The 17,803-nt window shown below is 43.4% G+C and overlaps 1 protein-coding gene across 1 annotated transcript in view; it reads left to right on the top strand.

The window, feature by feature from the left end:
- The first annotated feature begins 409 nt into the window (after nucleotides 1–409).
- The window catches only part of NUAK1 (NUAK family, SNF1-like kinase, 1), an 80,679-nt gene continuing 63,285 nt past the window's right edge, over nucleotides 410–17,803 (top strand). The window contains exon 1 of the mRNA XM_015427594.1: nucleotides 410–1,021. Coding sequence (XP_015283080.1) covers nucleotides 653–1,021 — 369 coding nt within the window. The 5' untranslated portion in view covers nucleotides 410–652. The remainder of the gene's footprint in view (nucleotides 1,022–17,803) is intronic.

Below are 17,803 nucleotides of genomic sequence, written 5' to 3' on the forward strand. Positions count from 1 at the left end.
ACACCCCCGCCGCGAAGGGCTGGCTGAGGCGGGGCCTGGGAGCGGGAGCTTCCCTAGTCGCCAAGTCGGACGCGGCCTGCCTGACAGGGAAGAGCCGCTTCTGCCCCGCCGCTTTGTGCTGCCGCCGGGCTCTGACACCACCATCAGCCGCCACCAAAGATAGCCCCGAGCAGCAGGGCACCTCCTAGGCGGCTGAGAGGCGAAGAACGGCGCCTCCGGGCGCACTCACGCGCCCCCCCGCCGGCCTTCACAGGGGCAGGCTCGGAGTCCCTCCCCGGGGGTCGCTTATTTCCCAGGTCTGTCTCGAGGCGCCTCCACCAAGCAGAAGACAGCTGCTCGGCGTCCTCCTCCCGCAGCGGAGAAAGAAAGAAGAAGCGGCTCTCTGCCCTCCCCGTTTGTTTTTGTTCCCTGGCGCGCCGCCCGCCTCCAGCTCCCGGCTCCCGCCTCTTGCCATTGCCAAATGTGCGCTCGGCAGCCGCAGCAGGGGGTGAAGGGAGGGGAAAGCGGAGGGGGGCGCCTCTCTCCCCTCCCTCCCGCGCTCGAGATGGGTCCGGGGCCGGCCCTGGTGGGGCACGCCTGAAGGGAGGGTCCCGGAGGCTCCTCCCGCCCGGCCAGAAGTGCCTCTCCGGCGCACGCAGTGTGCGAGCAGGAGATGGATGGGACCGAGCTGGATGGCAGCGGCGGCGGCGCAGAAGCCCCTCAGCAATGCTGCCGGGCGGCGACTGCTGCTGGCGGCGGCGCCAACCCCGAGCCTGGTGAAGCAACAGGCAAGGAAGGGGCATCGGCAGCCGCCATGGAAGAGCCCACCGGGAAGCCAGCCTCGGAAGGGGCAGCCGCCTCTGGCATCACCGTCGCAGCCGCCGCCGCCGCCGCCGCAGAGGAACGGAGGAAGAAGCAGCAAGGCGTCAAGAGGCATCACCACAAGCACAACCTGAAGCATCGCTACGAGCTGCAAGAAACTCTGGGCAAGGGTACCTACGGCAAAGTCAAGAGGGCCATCGAGAGGTTTTCAGGCAGAGTGGTAAGGGCCGGGAGGCGCTGACCCTGGTGCTCTTGGGGATGTTCCACACCACCAGAGCAGTCACTAGCCAGTCTTCTAATCCTTACAGCCCTCGCCGTATTCTGCAGTAGTGTGTGTGGCCTCCTAGCTTGTATCTGAACCTTCCCTATCTTCCCTCAAGGCTAAAAGTATCTCTCAGCTTGGCTTGGCTTTCTACTCCTGGCTCTAGCTGTCAGTTTGCCATTGCATTTTGACGCTTTATATCCCCTCTCCCTGTGGTCTTCATGATTCATTTGGGAGGGGGGGTCTGTTTGTGGAGCTCAGAACTGCATCTGAATTCTCTCCAAGTATCTGAACCCAGCGTTTTATCTGTAAATCCCGAACAAGTGCTGTGCTGTTAGGAGAATTTTGGCATTGTTTCTGAATTTGCATGTTCTCCCTGTCCCTCCCTTCCCCCAACTCTCAGGCCATTTGCTGTTTGTTTAATGTGTGGGCATACAAAGTTCACTGGAAGATACCATATTCTCTACTGAGTTAAACAGAAATGCCCTTCAGGTTAAAGCCTTGCTTAAAGCAGGACAGTTAGTTACTGCTTTTTATGATAGGAACTCTGCTGATCGCTATAAACAAACATACCAGTGCATCTACTCTACTACTCTTAGGTGAGCTTTAAGAGTCCACTTGGCTCATCTGTGTTTTCTAGCTCGTAACCTAAACAGACCAGACCTGATGTTCCACTGTGCTGTAACTCCTGTCTGACTTTGTAGTTCTTTTGTCTTGGAACTCCCAAGTAGCACAGGAGAGCCCAGGTATGTGTAGGATATGCTTATGTAATAAACAAGAGGTATTATTACCTTCTTCACTGCACTGAATATCCATTAACAGGATTCAGTGCCGGCATATGCCGCCTCTTCTGTCATGCTGTAAGCATAATTTTTGTTTAAAGTGGGTTGATTTACAGTAGATCTGGCATAACTGTGCTTTTCAGTTTCATTTATTGTGTTTTCCTGCTCAACAAATATCTTGAGCCAGATATTGAAGTAAAGCAAACAAACAAAACAAAAGTGCCCTGCCTTTGTATGATGTGGTTATGTATTTTGCAGTCTCATTCCACTTAGGAACGTTTATGAGCTGTAGCTTTCTAACAATGTGATCTGTCAACATAAAAAAATAGCCACAAAGCAGTATGGAAAGTATGCTTAGAGGCCCTTTGTCTGCCAACAAGTCTTAGGGTTATATTATTTCATTTAAAAGGACAGCTAAGTAGAAAACAGAGATGAATGCACATGCTCAGTGAGTGCATATTTATTTTAAAAAGAGCACTGCCTAGACTGTGTCATATTACATGCATTTCAAACTACAAAAGTTCTAGGTTACATTATATGTTAACATTTTACAATTCCAGGTGTATCATTTCCAGATTGTATTGTTGTTTCCCCTTTGAATTACAGTATTTTTTTAAAAAAGAACTCTTGATCGTCTCTTAGACTTGATTTAAAAATAAATAGCTGAGATATAACTTTTGTAGCTTTATCTTTGCAGCTAAAGAGGCAAAACAGAGGAGAGTAGAGTGAATTCCTAAATACAGTAGCGGTGATGTGTGTAATCTGTCTATTGACTTTCTGAGATTAAAATGCTCAGCTTTCATATATTCCATGGCTCAGGGTGGCATTTATTGACATAAAATATGGAACATGCTTTTGTTGCACTTCTGAAAACACATTAATATCTATATATGGCATGCTGCATGGGATTAGAACTGGTTGCTATGACTCCATTCCAAATGTACTTCTTGGTTTTGGACAGCTTTCTCTTTCTGTCCTAGCCCTTGAAATGCAGAACTTTAAATTTTCACACAGTCTACTTCATACACAAGAGGAGAAAGTGGTGAAAAGGGTCTGGATTAGCAGAAGCATAGGGAGTTCATTTAGCGTTTTCCTTTTCTTTCTTTGCACGGTTTCTGTTTTCCTTAGTCATCAGCATTTATAGCATCATTAAAATGGTTGAATAGGCTGTACTGTGGCCAGCAGAGGGGGTTTTCAGAGCAGTGTGACAGGCATCATTCTGATCATGACTTCACAGCATGTCAAAGAAAGAGACGCTAAGTATTAGAAAATCCCAAACTCACAATCTCACCTATGTCATTTGGTTGCTGTCATATTGGCTGGGTTAGGTAACCTTTTCCTACACAGCAGCATGTAAATATTTGCAGCCATATGGCAACAGCATGCAAACTGCGAACCTTGGAAACATCTCTAGTAACCAGCTCTAGTAAACATGTCTAGTAAGAGTTGTCTGCACTGAAATATATTGCCTTTAACATTTATGTTGATGAGTTGCCAGTTAGGTATGCAGTAGCAGATTGCTGAGCATTGTTGTCTGATTAATCAGAAACAGTTATGATAAATGGGAACCTGTGATTCCCCCCTCCCCCAGTTTCTTTGGCTATAATCAAATAATTGAAATCTACAAGACTGATAAATTAACTGTGATATTAAATTGGTGTAAATCAGAAGGACTTCCACTAGAGTCAATGGAGCCATGGTGATATAGAAGCAATATAAATATGGGTATTAACATCTTCAATATTTTTAATTGAACCCAGCTGGAGAATTTAAAAATTTATATCTCTTAAAAATTGATATCTAGGAGTCTGATACATTTTTTCCAACTCTGTAAAAGCTTAATAGTGGCTTCTGGAAATCTGATTGTTCCAACCATAGTTTATGTAGTGGCTGAGAACCTGTGAGGTGGATTAGGGATATGTTATATTTAATTTGTTGTTGGCAACTACTCATTTAGACTTATTTACTCAACAATATAGCAACTGTAGACTGGGTTGCATACTGCATTAAGTACAGCAGCACGCCCACCATGTACTGGGACAGCCAGCTTTCCATTCATTTATTCATTAGGACAGTTAGGGCAGGAACTGAATATTTTATGACATCTTAGATACAAGTTTAAAGATAAAGAGCAAACTCAAGAAGTCTGCCAAGTAGCCTATACATTGAACCTTCTGTGAAAGTTTTGTCCATGTTCTTAGGTACATTTGAAATGAAAAACATTCATATGCTCTAATCTGCCTTGAAATTCTTTTTTCTTAATATCCATAACTATTATACTTGTGTAAGATGTGATCAGCAGTAGGCAGATATTTTCATGAGAAGCATATGAGATTGGCCCTGGGGGAGTGTATGTGTGGAGAAGTAGCAGTCAATTTCCTGTATTGTGCAGGGGGTTGGACTAGATGACCCTTGGTGGTCCCTTCCAGCTCTGTGTTTCTATGAGATGTATAAAGAAAGGGGGCATTGGGTATATGCATTCTGGAAAGATGCAGTATGTTACAGTACCATACTACAGACTGTGGGACTAGGATGAGTTGGGTATGTTATGACACAAGCGAAAAAGGTCTTAATGGATCCAGTATCAGTTTTGGAAAAATTGTGTGGCACCGCTGTTACAAATGTCTTGGTTTTACGTGGCTTTTGTTTTTCTTTCTAGTTTTTTGGTAAAACAATGTTAATTACAATAGCATTTACTTACATTGCAAAGTTCTCTGTCACTCATCTATCTCAGACATGTGTCAAGTGAATTAATCCTGGGGGGCAGGGCAGTAAGAGTTTTTCTTACTTCCCCTAACAGAGAAGCCTTTTGCCTTTTATTCTGAGTGCTGGTGTTTCTGCACAATATTTCTATCTTCCTTATTCTGGAGCTATCTGTGGGCCCAGCTGGATAGCTCCATGGTCACAAATGAAATACATTAGTTCCTAATGCAGATGTTGTGGTAGTAGCCATGAGTGGCTTCTGTCAGCTGAATTTGATTCACCGACTTGCTCCTTTCTTATACTCAGCCTGTCTGATTGTGGTGATACAGGCTTCTGTAACCTCATGATTGGATTACTCTGTGTTGGGCTGCCCTTGAAGACAGCCCATGAATTACAGATTGTTCAGAATGCAGCAGCCCAAGTATTGTCAGGGGCTAGCTGACGGTCACATATCTTACCCAGGGTTATTTTGGGGCAGGAACGCACAGGAATGGCGTTCCGGCTGGCTTCAGAGTTGGCCACGCCCACCACAGCCAAAACCTCTGTGTTCGTGGCTACAGAGGGAAGGCCTGGAGAGTGACCCCCTCGGCGACTCTGAGGTGGGCGGGCCAGGGGGCCCCCTGGAAGGATCGGGGAGGCATTTAAATGCCTCCTCGTGCCTTCCCTAGCCTGTCCAAGGGCTGGCTTGCCCAAGCTCCCTGCAGCCGCGGGGCGCCTGAGCAAGCCAAGGGAAGGAAGGAAGACACGGGTGCGGCCTAATATGCTAATGACCTATGCTGTCAGGGGTGTGGCCTAATGTGCTAATGAGTTTCTGTTGTTGGGTGTGGCCTATTATGCTAATGAGTTTCTGCTGGGCTTTTTCTACGAAAAAAGCCCCGATCTTATCTATCTTAAAACAGCCACACTGGCTGACCATTGACAGAGTAAGACCTACATATCTAGAGGATTGTCTCCTTGTATACTTTGGTTCTCAGGCTGCTGTCTGCGAGCTGTTCCCTCACTTAAGGTAGCCTACCTAGCATCAACCAGTGCCCATGCCTTTTCCACTGTAGCTTCCACTATGTGGAGCGAGCTCTCTCAGTAGGCGGTGTGTGTGCGTGCGTGCGAGTGTGCCTTAGAAGGCCATTATATTTACCAGGCCTTTTAATGGGGTATGAACTGCCGGTGTCTTCTTGGAGATGCAGGGTTGTTGGGGTTTTTATTTTATGTGTTATAAATTGTTATTTGTAAGCTACCTTACGCCACAGGGAAAAACAGCATAAAAATGTTTTAATAAATAGAATAATAGAATCATAGAGTTGGAAGGAGCCATACAGGCCATCTAGTCCAACCCCCTGCTCAAATAATTATGATTGAAACAACCATTTAGATATGAAAAGGACACATTGAATGACTTCTTCTAAAACAAATTGCCAATTATATTAGAAATGTGAAGTAGAACATGACAATTGGAAACTGAATAAGCTAATTTGTCCTTAGAAAATATGACAGTAAATATGACAGTAAATACATTTTCATATAATCTGGTTTTAAATTGGGATTGATTTAGTTAGTTAAGCCTTCATTTTCCATTATGACTGAACCGTTAAACTGTTAAGAGTGAAAAAAGAAGCATCATGAAAGTTATCGCCATACATAGCACTTTATCTTTGATCCTACAAAACTCATAAGCAATGTTGTATGGTGATGGACATAAAGAAGTGGGAAGATTTTGCAATAATGTCCCAGTCCTGATGCATAAGGTCCCTCTGGGTGGGTTGGGATGATGGAGAAAATGAGCTCAGGTGGCGGGATCTTGAGGAAGAAGCTGTTGAAGGGATATGTTCTAGGAATTATACTGTTCTTCCCTTTTGACTTCAGTGGGCTTAGAAGGGCATAACTTTGCTCAGAACTGCAATATGTGTGCTGTGAATGGTCGCTTGGTGGAAGCAGGGAAGAAGGTTCACCAGCATTAAAAAAATGGCAGCTTTAGAGGTAAGGAGATTGATCATTAGCTGTGAGGGTAGCAATAACAGGTTTTAGGGAGCTGAGACCAAAATGTTTAAGAGGCTTAACTGGAGGTCAGATGTCTGTATGTGTGTGGAGGGAAATGGGTCTGAAACGATTAAGAGTAGGCAATTTTCAGCATGTGTGCAGATCTGTGGCATACCAGACCATTTTGCTTGACACACAGGGCTGGTCCATGCAATCAAGGTGAGCTCCTGAGATGCTGGCAGTGCCATTGGGATCAGAGGCATGCTTTGGGTTGAGACCATGACATATGATTGTCATCACATCTTGTATGTACACAATCACCACCCTGGTCTGTGGTGCTAGCCGTGGCACTGAGGCTTGACTTGCCCTTAATGTGTCTGGCTGAGTACAACCCTCATATTTCCTATCTCTTTGTTTGCCAGGACACCAATATCTTCACAGGTAGACGCTGCAGTTTCTTTTGCATGCAAGCCAAAAAGGCTGCCCACTTGGCTATGTATTTTTTTGGTGAGTCTGGGGTATGTGGGTGTGTGGGATAGAATGTGGTGAATTTGTGTGTTGAAGGGGCAAGATTGAGTCTGGCATTTGGCTTTTGGACTTTGGTTTGTGGCTTATAGTGTTAGGAATTTTGGCCAAAATGTAGCTGCCTGAAGTAAAATTCACAGTGGAATATAGTCCATTGTTTGCCAAGATGCTCTCAACCCAAAGTATTATTGTATTGTAATGTGTTTTTACTAATAACTTCAAAACATCATTTGAGAAAAATCATAACAGAAGAGATATATAACATTAAAGTACTTTGTGTTGAGCCATGCACGTGGGTTTTAAATGTCATTAAATTCATGATTAGGAAATTTGTATGACATATGGAAGAAATTATATCTGAAAGTATATATATAATATAGTTTGGGTATCATACGTGCTGGATAAAGCTGTTTGGAACATGTAATTCCTGGTAAAGATTATTTATTCTTCACAGGATTCTAGTTACAGATTCTTTGTAATGGTACATTATATATACCAAATGCCACTCTTACATGTTCTTTTTAAACAGATGTTGATATTTTATGTGTCCATTTGGTATGACAGTTAAAATGAATTCTTGGCCCATTGCTAGATATTTGTGCAAAGAACTCAAAAGTGAGATAAGTGTGTCTGTGTAATATTTGATGGCCAGTTTATTTAAGCCACAAGTGTATCCAGGTTTTCATTTGTGTTCTCCTGCTGTTGTTTCCTGAAGTCAGCCTTTGCAGTCAGGCATAGCATTCTCATTTGTCTTGCCCACATGAAAGACTTTGAGCATCTGTAAGTTATGGTTTGTGAAGTATCTCCTTTTAAACAGCACATATTTATCACCATGTCTGTGCAAACAAAACTGTACGTTGGATAAATTAGAAGATCCCAGACACTGAACACTAGGGGGCTGGGTGAGATATTCTAGGAGTATAGTGGTTGCCCATGCTGATCAAATATCCTGGACCAATGCCAAAAATTCCAGATGTTTAATACATATCGAGACCCTCCAATAACCTTTAGCTACAGTCTGAAATGGGGAGAAATGTCTCTATGCAGCAAGTTAACTTTGAAGTTTTTGATGTTCCAAGTGCAATCAAGAATATTTTTCTTAAAGCATCCCGCATGTGTACAAGTGAACTAATCCTTAAACAACTTAATTAAATAAACTAATGCATATCTCAGCTTTCCAAAGGATGAATGCTTGCTGCTTGCTGTGAAGTCTGGAAGAATACTAGGTTTTAAATTTTTCACTGATTGAAGATTGAATGTGAACCCTAAATCTGGAACAAGTTTGATTATTTGGATCTTGTTTCTATACAAGTGGAGGATAAGAATAAAATATGTTTGTGATTGTTACTTTTTCTTGAATAAATGGCAGCTATGGGAAAAGTGTTTGATAGGATTGGAATGTTGTGGGATCAGACTAGTCTGCCAACTGAAGATAGGATCAGTTTGCAAAATGTAAGCCATTTGTTCCATAATTTTGTGGCTGTAAATGCAAGTATGACCACATAACTGATATATCAGATATTTTAAAATAATACCTTATTAGAAAGATCAAACATTAATTCAACGTATTATTTCACCATTTCATCTATTAAAGAACCAGGGATCACCTGTCCACTTTAGGCCAGTCATACACATTCTTCAAATGTGATTCCTGCTTTTGAAATAGGGACAGAAAATTTTAATTGTTGGAAATCTAGTACTGACTAGAACCAGATGGTATAGTGTCAAGATCTGGAAAACGGGCATTGCTGGCAAGCTTTGCTTTTTGCATTTTGAGTCTTAATATCTATTACTTGGCAACTAATATTTGAAGTGTCCCAAATAATAGGGCTATTCAGATTAAAATTGTGCAGAGTTGCTTTGGCACAATGCCTTCTGTGATCTGAACACTAATCAAGTTGGGAGGGGTGACTCTGACTCACACTTTGAGAACTGGGGATATGAACACCTACTTATATTTCTATTTAGTGACAGATAATAGGAGTCATGATCAGCAGCTACTGAGAACAGGCTTGGGAAATGAGACTGAAGGCTGGGAGAGCAGGGGGTAACAGAGCTGTTGCTCCTTCCTTCTAGTTTTGCTGTTCATTGTGGACCCTTGCTTGTGATCATTCTGCACACAAGGAAACAATGACCTGAGTAGGAGGAAGACATACCTGTCTCTAGGTTTCTGTTTTAACATTGGCAGCTGACAAGAGCACTAGCAGAAAAGTATATATGTGTGCCCACTTCCGTGAGCCATGAGAAATTCCAAGGTGCTTCAGCCACTCTGAGCATACTCTGCCTCTCTGTGGGTGCGTTCAGACGTGCCGTTTGATCTGGTGTCGTCACGCTTCAGCAACGGATTTTATATGCATGATCACACAGTCAGCATTTTCCTCCCGTCCCCAGTCGTTGGTTTCCGGCTAAAAACTGCTTTAACCCGGAGTATTTTGTTACCAAGTCCCAAAGTGGTGTTTTCTCAGCTCTCCTGTTTAAAGCCGCATTTCCCCCCTGTGTGATCGCTCCTCCGGTGTCAAGCCACTTCTGGTTTAAACCCACTCCCCGCTCAAAAGTTGCCCAAGGGTTCCGCTTTTCGCCCACCATTTTTTAATGCGTTGGCTGTGTGCACATAGGCGAAGCTCCGCTACCGTGTTTAGAAAACCGACATTTAAACAGTCACTTGTTTTAGAGTTTAGATGAGTTCAGGATCTCACAGAGGCCATTTTCAAGTCAAACTTTTAAAGGGAAGTCTTTTGTTGGAGGGGTTGGATTGATTTGCCCTGGTGGTTCTGCGCATGCGCCATGATAGTTCCCCCCATTCTACGGAGGGGTGTCTATGCGCATGCGCAAACTGAGAATTTTTTTAAAAAAACCTGCCAACGCACGCTCCCGCGCATCGGTAGTGTAGACGCTGGGGAGCGACGTGACTGCGCGGTGAGGCGATAAAGGGAGGTAAGTGCGATTGCGATTATCCAGATCAAATATAATCTGGTTAGAACTGGAGCAGTTTAACCTGCTCTCAGCATGCCATCTGATAGCACCCTGGGTCTCTTCCAGGATCAAAACTGTGCTTCTTTACACATAGATACAAACGTCCCCACTCTCTTCAGCCAAAGGGGGGGGGGTCACCTCCCTCAAACCCTGAGAAGCTGACTAGCCAAAGTTGTTAAGGCCCATAAGGAGGAAATATCTACAATTGTTGAGAAACATAACTATTCCTTTTGCTAGGTAGGACCGACTGAGATTTACTGTTCAGGATATTTCATCTGGGGGCACATTTATGTTGATACATGGCACAACTTCTTCACTCCCCCAAAAGATAATAATTTCAATTTGGGCTCTTTTAGGAACCATATCTATGCCAACAATGTATGACAATCTACCCATCTTTAAAAGATGTGTATACTTAAATTTCTCTGATTTGGGGAGTCCTTATACCAGTTTTTTGCAAGAAGTATTGTCTCTTCCTCAGAATGTGGTACTGACCAGTTTAGTGCTATGCTGTGCTGTGAAAGCAAAGCATAGTATCCAAGCATGGCTTCAGAAGACTTCATTGTACTCACACAACAGCCACTGGTACATGTAAGCAAAAAAATTAACAATATGTTTATTTAAACGGGTATCCTGTTGAGCAGGGCTTCTGCCTGAAATGTTGAAGAGTTAATATTAGGACTATGGCGATAGATCAAAATGGGTGGCTGTGTTAATCTGTCTGTAGCGGTAGAAAAGAACAAGTGTCCAGTAGCACCTTAAAGGCTAACATAATATGTGGCAGGGCATGAGCAGGCCTGTAGCTAATGTGCCCCCCCCTGTTTTTGTGGGCCCCTCCCCTGATCCTCAGCTCCTCCTCCCTCCCTCCCTCCGGCTCCCTCACCCCCTGATCAATCTGAGCTGGCATCTCCCCGTTTGAGCTCATCTGCAATGAGCTGAGTCTCTTTAGGACCCAGCAGCAACCGGTGGTTGACTGAGTCACACACACATTGGTCGGATTGCAGCAGTTAGCTCCTCCTGTTGGATTTTCTGCTCCAGGCTGGTCGCTCAGGGAAGGAGTGAGGGAGGAGTAATGCCATTAAAGGTCTGTGTGTGTGTGTGTGTGTGAGTGAGTGAGTGAGTGAGTGAGTGAGTGAGGAAGGAAGGAAGCTTGATCCCTGCTCTCCTTTTTTTTTAAACACGGCAGCTTTTCTAGACCTTTTAGTGTCTATTAACATTGGGATTCTGGCTCACCTCAGAGGAAGGCTCTAGTGGGGGGCTGTGTGGGTGCATGCCAAGCAGACCCCCTTTGCCCTGGAGCCTTTGATGTAATTAACTGGTGGGCCCCCTCCCCCCCAAATCCCTAGCTACGGGGCTGGGCATGAGCTTCCGTGAGTCACTGCTCACTTCTTTAGATTGAAGAAGTGAGCAGTGACTTACAAAAGCTCATACCCTGCCACATATTTTGTTAGTCTTTAAGGTGCTACTGGAGTCTTGCTCTTTTCTACTGCTATTAGAACTATGCATAGCCTCACTCTCTGACATTTTATGGTTGGCCCCACCTTCTGCGACAGCCATTTAGTGATCTGCATCCATCACCCTGTGTCAGAATTCTGATGGAGCCTACAGGCTCCAAAAGGCTAGAGACTCCTGTGCTAGAAAACTGTGGTATCTTGTTGTGAGGGGAAAAAATGACATGAGTGCCTGGACAATACTGGGGAAGAACAAAGACCGTTTTTCATTTCAAATTCACTGCCTTTGGAATACGAGTTCACTGCTTTTTGTACAAAAGGTACAAAATTACAAAATTAATTCACAGCTGCAGTGAGAAAGGGAAACTCCATACTTGGGATTATCAGGAAAGAAAATGAAGATAAAAAGGCCAGTATTGGAATTTCCCTGTGTAGATCTATGGTGTGGCCTTATTTGGAGTACTAGTTTCATTTCTGCTCGCTTTCTCACAGAAAGGATATTGAAGAGCTGGGCAAAGTGCAGAAGAAGGCAACAAAATGATTAAGGGGTTGGAGCAACTTTCCTATGAGGAAAGGCAAAAGAACCTTGGACTTTTCAGATTTGAGTCTAGCAGCCCCATAGGAACCAACAAGATTTTCAGGGTATAAACTTTCAAGGGTCAAAGCTCCCTTCGTCAGGTGTCTGACAAAGGATGCTTTGACTCTCCAAAGGGTATGCTCCAAAAATCTTGTTGGTCGGTCTCGGTAAGGTGCTACTGGACTCAAATCTAGTTGTTCTATCGCAGACCAACATGGCTACCCTCTGAAACTTGGTACTTTTCATTGTACAGAAAAAACAAATGAGGGGGCATGAAAGTGTTTTTTGAATTATGCATGAGATAGAAAAGGTACCAAAATACTAGAATTTGGGAGCACTCAATTAAGTTGATGGGCATTTAAGTTGATGGGCAGATTCAGGACAGGCAAAAAAGAAATATTATTATACTGGGGAGAGGAAGCACATTCGTTGGGAAGATATTATTTTAAAAATTCATTATTAAGTATATTAGTGAGACACCCCTGCCTCCCTCCTTTTAATTTCACAATGAATTATTATCATGTCTTGTCAAAAGAATACAATACTTTAATCAGCAAAAAATTTAGCCTTATAATTGAGTACTTCACTTTTATTTCATTATCTTTTGAACTGAAAGTATATCAGTATCTGTTTAGCAATTCTGGCTTGTGGTTTGTTGTTCATGAGTAGAACAGTGTTTGGCAGAAGAAGAAGAAAAGGACCAGTGGGAGAATACTGAAGAGTAAACCTTGTGTGATAGCAGCCTCCTGCCTCCTGGGCCCTTCAGTTGTTGAATACCAGGGTGAAATATCATAGCCTATAAAAATGTCATTTAAAACACTGTATTGCTACCTGACCACAAAAGTATTTAAGGGGGACAGTCTACTGCTATATGGTAAAATATTTGATGGCTCTAGTAGTAAAAAGCTATACAGCAAAGCTTTTTGGTTTAGCTTTTCTCTGATGCCCTGGAAAAAGGAGGGATTTGAGCAGGGATAGGCAGCATACTTACAATATATATATGTCTGCTGCTCTGAAATACTTTCTGCATTTCACAGGCTGTTGTCAAAACGCTAGAATTTTTTCAAAAAAGTATTTTTAATCTTGTTGCAGAGAGAGAGGTTTAAAAATGTGTTTTAAATAGGCATACCATTCCCCAGGTGGGGGCAGGGGATTCCCCGCTTTTGTGGGCTTCTGCTCACTGGTGGCCAGCTGACTAGCGAGAGGAAACTCCCCCCACCCCCCAACAGCAACTTCATGTGTGACATGCTGACGGAAGTGATGTTGGCGCGTTGGTGACACGGGGGGGGTGACCTGGTTTTCGGGCAAAACGCTTATGGTTTGAGGGTGATTTTACCATAGAGTTTTGCCCCCAAACCAGAGCATCACCCCCAATGTCACTGGCAGGCCTACGTCACTTCCAGATGATGTATGCATATTTTGCGATGTCCCTGTCCACTCCTGGAATGCCTCCCCCCAATCCTCCCACTGGCGTGACAATTGGACCTAGCAACCCTAGTTTAAAACCCTTTCTATATCTAGTGATATAACCCTATGTAGCAAAACACAGAGTCCAGTTTTTAGCACAGGCATAGCGTACTCCTTGAGTAGCTGCTTTCCTAAGATCTTGCAGGGTCACATACCTTCTCAAGCCCCAAGGGAAGCAGTTCTTGTAACCGAGCCAATATGAGAGTTAGGAGCCAGCACAGAGAATGTAGTACTTACAGCAGGTACCTCATATACTCATTCATTCATAGACCTTTATTGGCATATAATTAGTCATAAGGTATATAAAACATTGTATCGTAAAATTAAAATCCAAGATTCCATACAAAGTTAGTACAATCAAAATAGTACTATCTAAAATGTTGTACCTTCAGAACTTCGGTAAGAAACCTGGCAACATCATTAGTGATCTCAGGGATCGAATAATTCAAGAGAAGCTGACACTTTAACTTGTTACTCAAATCACTTTTAGGATGAAGCCAAGTTAGAAGGAATTTTCTGCGAGGTAGCTCATACAGGGGGCATTCGATAATTATATGCTCAATCGTGTCCAGGGAGTTAAGATCACAGGGGCACAGCCATTCTTGTCTTGGGATTTGACGACATCTGCCTGTCATGACCCCAGGGGGTCTCCGCCTTCCACCACCACCACCCTGGATTTATGGTCCCTGTTGAGAAGGCCCAGGGTACCCTCTCAAGCCCACACAGGCGTGATTGACCCAGGCAGAGAAAATAATTAAACAGAAAGGGTTTATTAAAAACAACACTGGGGCATGGAAAACAAGACAAGGCAAGGTGCTTCAAAAGGGTATAACAGGGTTGAAAAGACAAAATAAACATAAACTAACGCAGCTACCTGTTCTACTTCCAGGCCCGCAGCCTGCCTAACACTCTGTTCTCTCAGTGAGGGATCCTTTCCTCTCAGACCAGCCTTTTCCCCCTCAGTGACTCCGTGAGAGGGAAAACCGCAGAGAGCCAGCAAGAATCGTTTTCCTCACAACACACAGAGTTTATCACAGTCCCTTCAGTTTAGATCTGCAAGAGGGAAGGCCACCATTTTCTCCAGCTAACAGCTACAACAGCCTGTCCTCCCAGAATCCTTAAATCCCATTGGCTATAGCCCGTTGCTATGCCTTCTGGGGATTGTAGGCTGTCTGTTCACTGCCATGCAGGTCTCTCCGGGCCCTGCTCTCAGTCCTGCACAGCTCATGACACTGCCATAGAGTATTCTAGAGGGAAATGCGTTAACCCTGGCCAGAAGAAAAGCTCTGCAATGAAGAGGGATGTGGAGATTGTAAAAATATTGGGGCATCTTGCCTAAATGGTTAGAGAGGCCGAGCATGGCAGGTGAACAGATATGAAGTTGGGTAGGGTATAACTTTTGCAGATCAATATATAAGAGTCGTTGTTTGATTAGTTTAAAAATATGAGGCTCATTGGTTAGGGTAGGGTTAGGACTTCAAGAGGAACACTAAGTTGACTTAATTTAGATATAATTATGCAATCCCAGGAGGAATTATGCAGATCTTTTTGCAAAAAGGATAAAAGGGAGCCTGGCTCAGCTCTGAAGTAGATCCTGAGCCAGTAGGGTACCTCATATATATCAATACTTTTCAACTAAAATTTCACATGTTGAGGATAGGAATTTCCATGCAGAGTTGTGATAAGAGTTCCTGCCATGAGTTCTTGCTGTAGTGGGATATTTACAGTGTACGTACAAATTATGTACAAATTATGATAATTGTACATCATTAGAATGTGCTAATCAATTCTGTTTCAATTCATATTATTTGTATGGCAGTTGGAATGGAACAAATGCTCACACAAAGGGTATCGTATGAGCAAGACATTTGATAAGCAGAGAATTTCAGAGGAGTATTTACCATGATGTTATTCCAGTACTTTTTCTTAAATAACCTTTTATCATATAAGTAAAGGTAAAGGTAAAGGTTTCCTTTGCTCGAAAGCCAGTCGAATCTCTGTTTCCAAACTGAAGAGCCAGTGCTGTTTAAAGACATTTCTGTAGTCATGTGGCCAGTATGACTAAATGCTGAGGCACACAGAACGCTGTTATCTTCCCACCGAAGCGGTACCTATTTATTTATGATTATATTGTCTCACATTCATTCCTTGCTATCCTCATCTCTCTTGGTCCTTTTTTCACCTTCGTTCATCATCATCTCCTCTGTCAAAATTTAGATTATAAATTCTTTGGGGGCAAGAATTGTCTTTTATTGCTGATGAAACTGTAAAGTATCTATGCACATTGATTCTAATAATAATAACAATAGAACCTCGGAGGCATTAATTAATGCAGCTTTATTACTTGAAGTATTGTAAACAGGGAAATAAGATTAAGGAATTAAATGAAGTAGCTAGAGTAACTGGAAAGTAGAAACAAGATCGTCCATGATCTAGCTTCTTCCACAAGGTCACAGAGCCATTTTACTGTCATTTAGTACTTAGTGCATTCAAAGTTAACTTTTGCCAAAATGGCCAATAAAGAGTTGGTCACCATCTCAAAATGGCCAATAAGGAGTTGGCCCTATGCTCAATGCAGACTGGAAGGTTGGAAGTTCAGCAGTTCAAGACCTGAGTGTCGCATGACGGAGTGAGCTCCCGTCTCTGGTCCCAGCTCCTGCCAACCTAGCAGTTCAAAAGGAAGAAATTGCAAGTAGATAAATAGGTACCACTTCGGTGGGAAGGTAATAGCATTCTGTGTGCCTCGGCATGTAGTCATGCCGGCCACATGACCACGGAAAAGTCTTTGGACAGTGCTGGCTCTTCGGCTTGGAAATGGAGATGAGCACCACACCCTAGAGTCGGATTCGACTGGCTTTCGAGCATGGGAAACCTTTACTTTTACACCATCTCTTTATGTCATGGTACAGTCAAAAATACTTTGTCTCTTGATCCTAAGCACAGTCATCCTGATACAGGAATATTATATAGCTGAGTCATCCATGGATATTTATATCTTCATGTCCATCCTTAGCACAAGGGACTGCCAACTCTTTATCTGATTGAACCATTGGGTCCTATAGATCTTGGTTAGCAGAAGGTATTGTTTGCCTTGCCAGTATTGCTGTCCTGATAGGACACTGATGTGTTTGTACCCATTACTGGATATAGTGCTTCCAAGTTTTCCTTCTCAGATTTTAATTAGTTCTGCATTGTTCCTTGCTCTGTAGCTGCTGCTGTCTGGTTCTTTTGGATGAGCCATCTGACTACTGCTGGCCTTATCTTTGGTTCTCTTTGAGGCTGTTTTGCTTTCCTGGTTCTTGTTCTTGGTTTGTTGAGTACCTCTTTGCTCATTCCTGCTAGCTTTCTTTCTGTGGTTCACCACTTCACCTGACCCCTCTGGTTTGTGACCTGCTCAGTGGGATTTTGATCCTGCAAAGACTTTCAGGTACCCCTCTGTGCATGAGCTAGCAGCTGTATACTATGGCATTTCTCTGCCTTGAAAACTGTCCCGTTTTCTAGAAAACATACACCCATGGATGCTACATTTATGTGTAGCTAAGCCAACATAGGGTTTAGGACTGGGGGGAATTGTTTAAAATCCAGATGCCAAATTACTAAAAGTTTTATTCTGCCTGAGTTCTTTCATGGGGCCTAGAAATGAAAACTGCATAGGTGAACTATGTTTTGTTTAAAAGAAAGCTCATGGTTCTGTGATTTCAGCATTTTAGATGGAAAAACCTACACATTTCTGGAGAGTGTGACATTTTCTCTGCGTCTAGAAAAACGAGCAGCTTACCTTTTCACGTGGTTGTTTTATCCTTTTGCATGTTTAGTACATTATCACACAAGTCATAACATGTTGACCTTATTTGTAGCTTTATATTGAATATAATCACAGAAGTTTTTATTTTTCTCAGTTTTAATAATTTATATGCTCAAATCATCTGAAAAAAATGTAATGATAAAGATTGTTTTGGGGGAAGCAGTCTTATAGCTATAGTGAAATATAGCAATTCATAGAATTAGAATGAGCAAGTGGGGGAACCGTGAGACTCGTGAGAGGAGAATTCTATCCTCCCCCCCCCGCTTGTCCGCTGGGCTAGCCGCTCAGTAGCCAGCTTGCATGCATGCAGCAGTGCTGCTGCTCTCCACTTTGCCCATCCACGAGTCATGTGGCTGGGGTAAGGGTTGCCAGGCCCCCAGTCTGGGTCGGGGTTCCCTGCTTTTGTGGGCCCGTTTCCACCGCTGGCCACCTGGTCGGTGGGGGGGAATCTGCCCACAAATGGCCCCCAACGTGGCGTGATGA

The sequence above is a fragment of the Gekko japonicus genome, unplaced genomic scaffold (genome assembly GCF_001447785.1).
Source record: "Gekko japonicus isolate JY-2015 unplaced genomic scaffold, Gekko_japonicus_V1.1 scaffold28, whole genome shotgun sequence".
NCBI classification, from domain to species: domain Eukaryota; kingdom Metazoa; phylum Chordata; class Lepidosauria; order Squamata; family Gekkonidae; genus Gekko; species Gekko japonicus.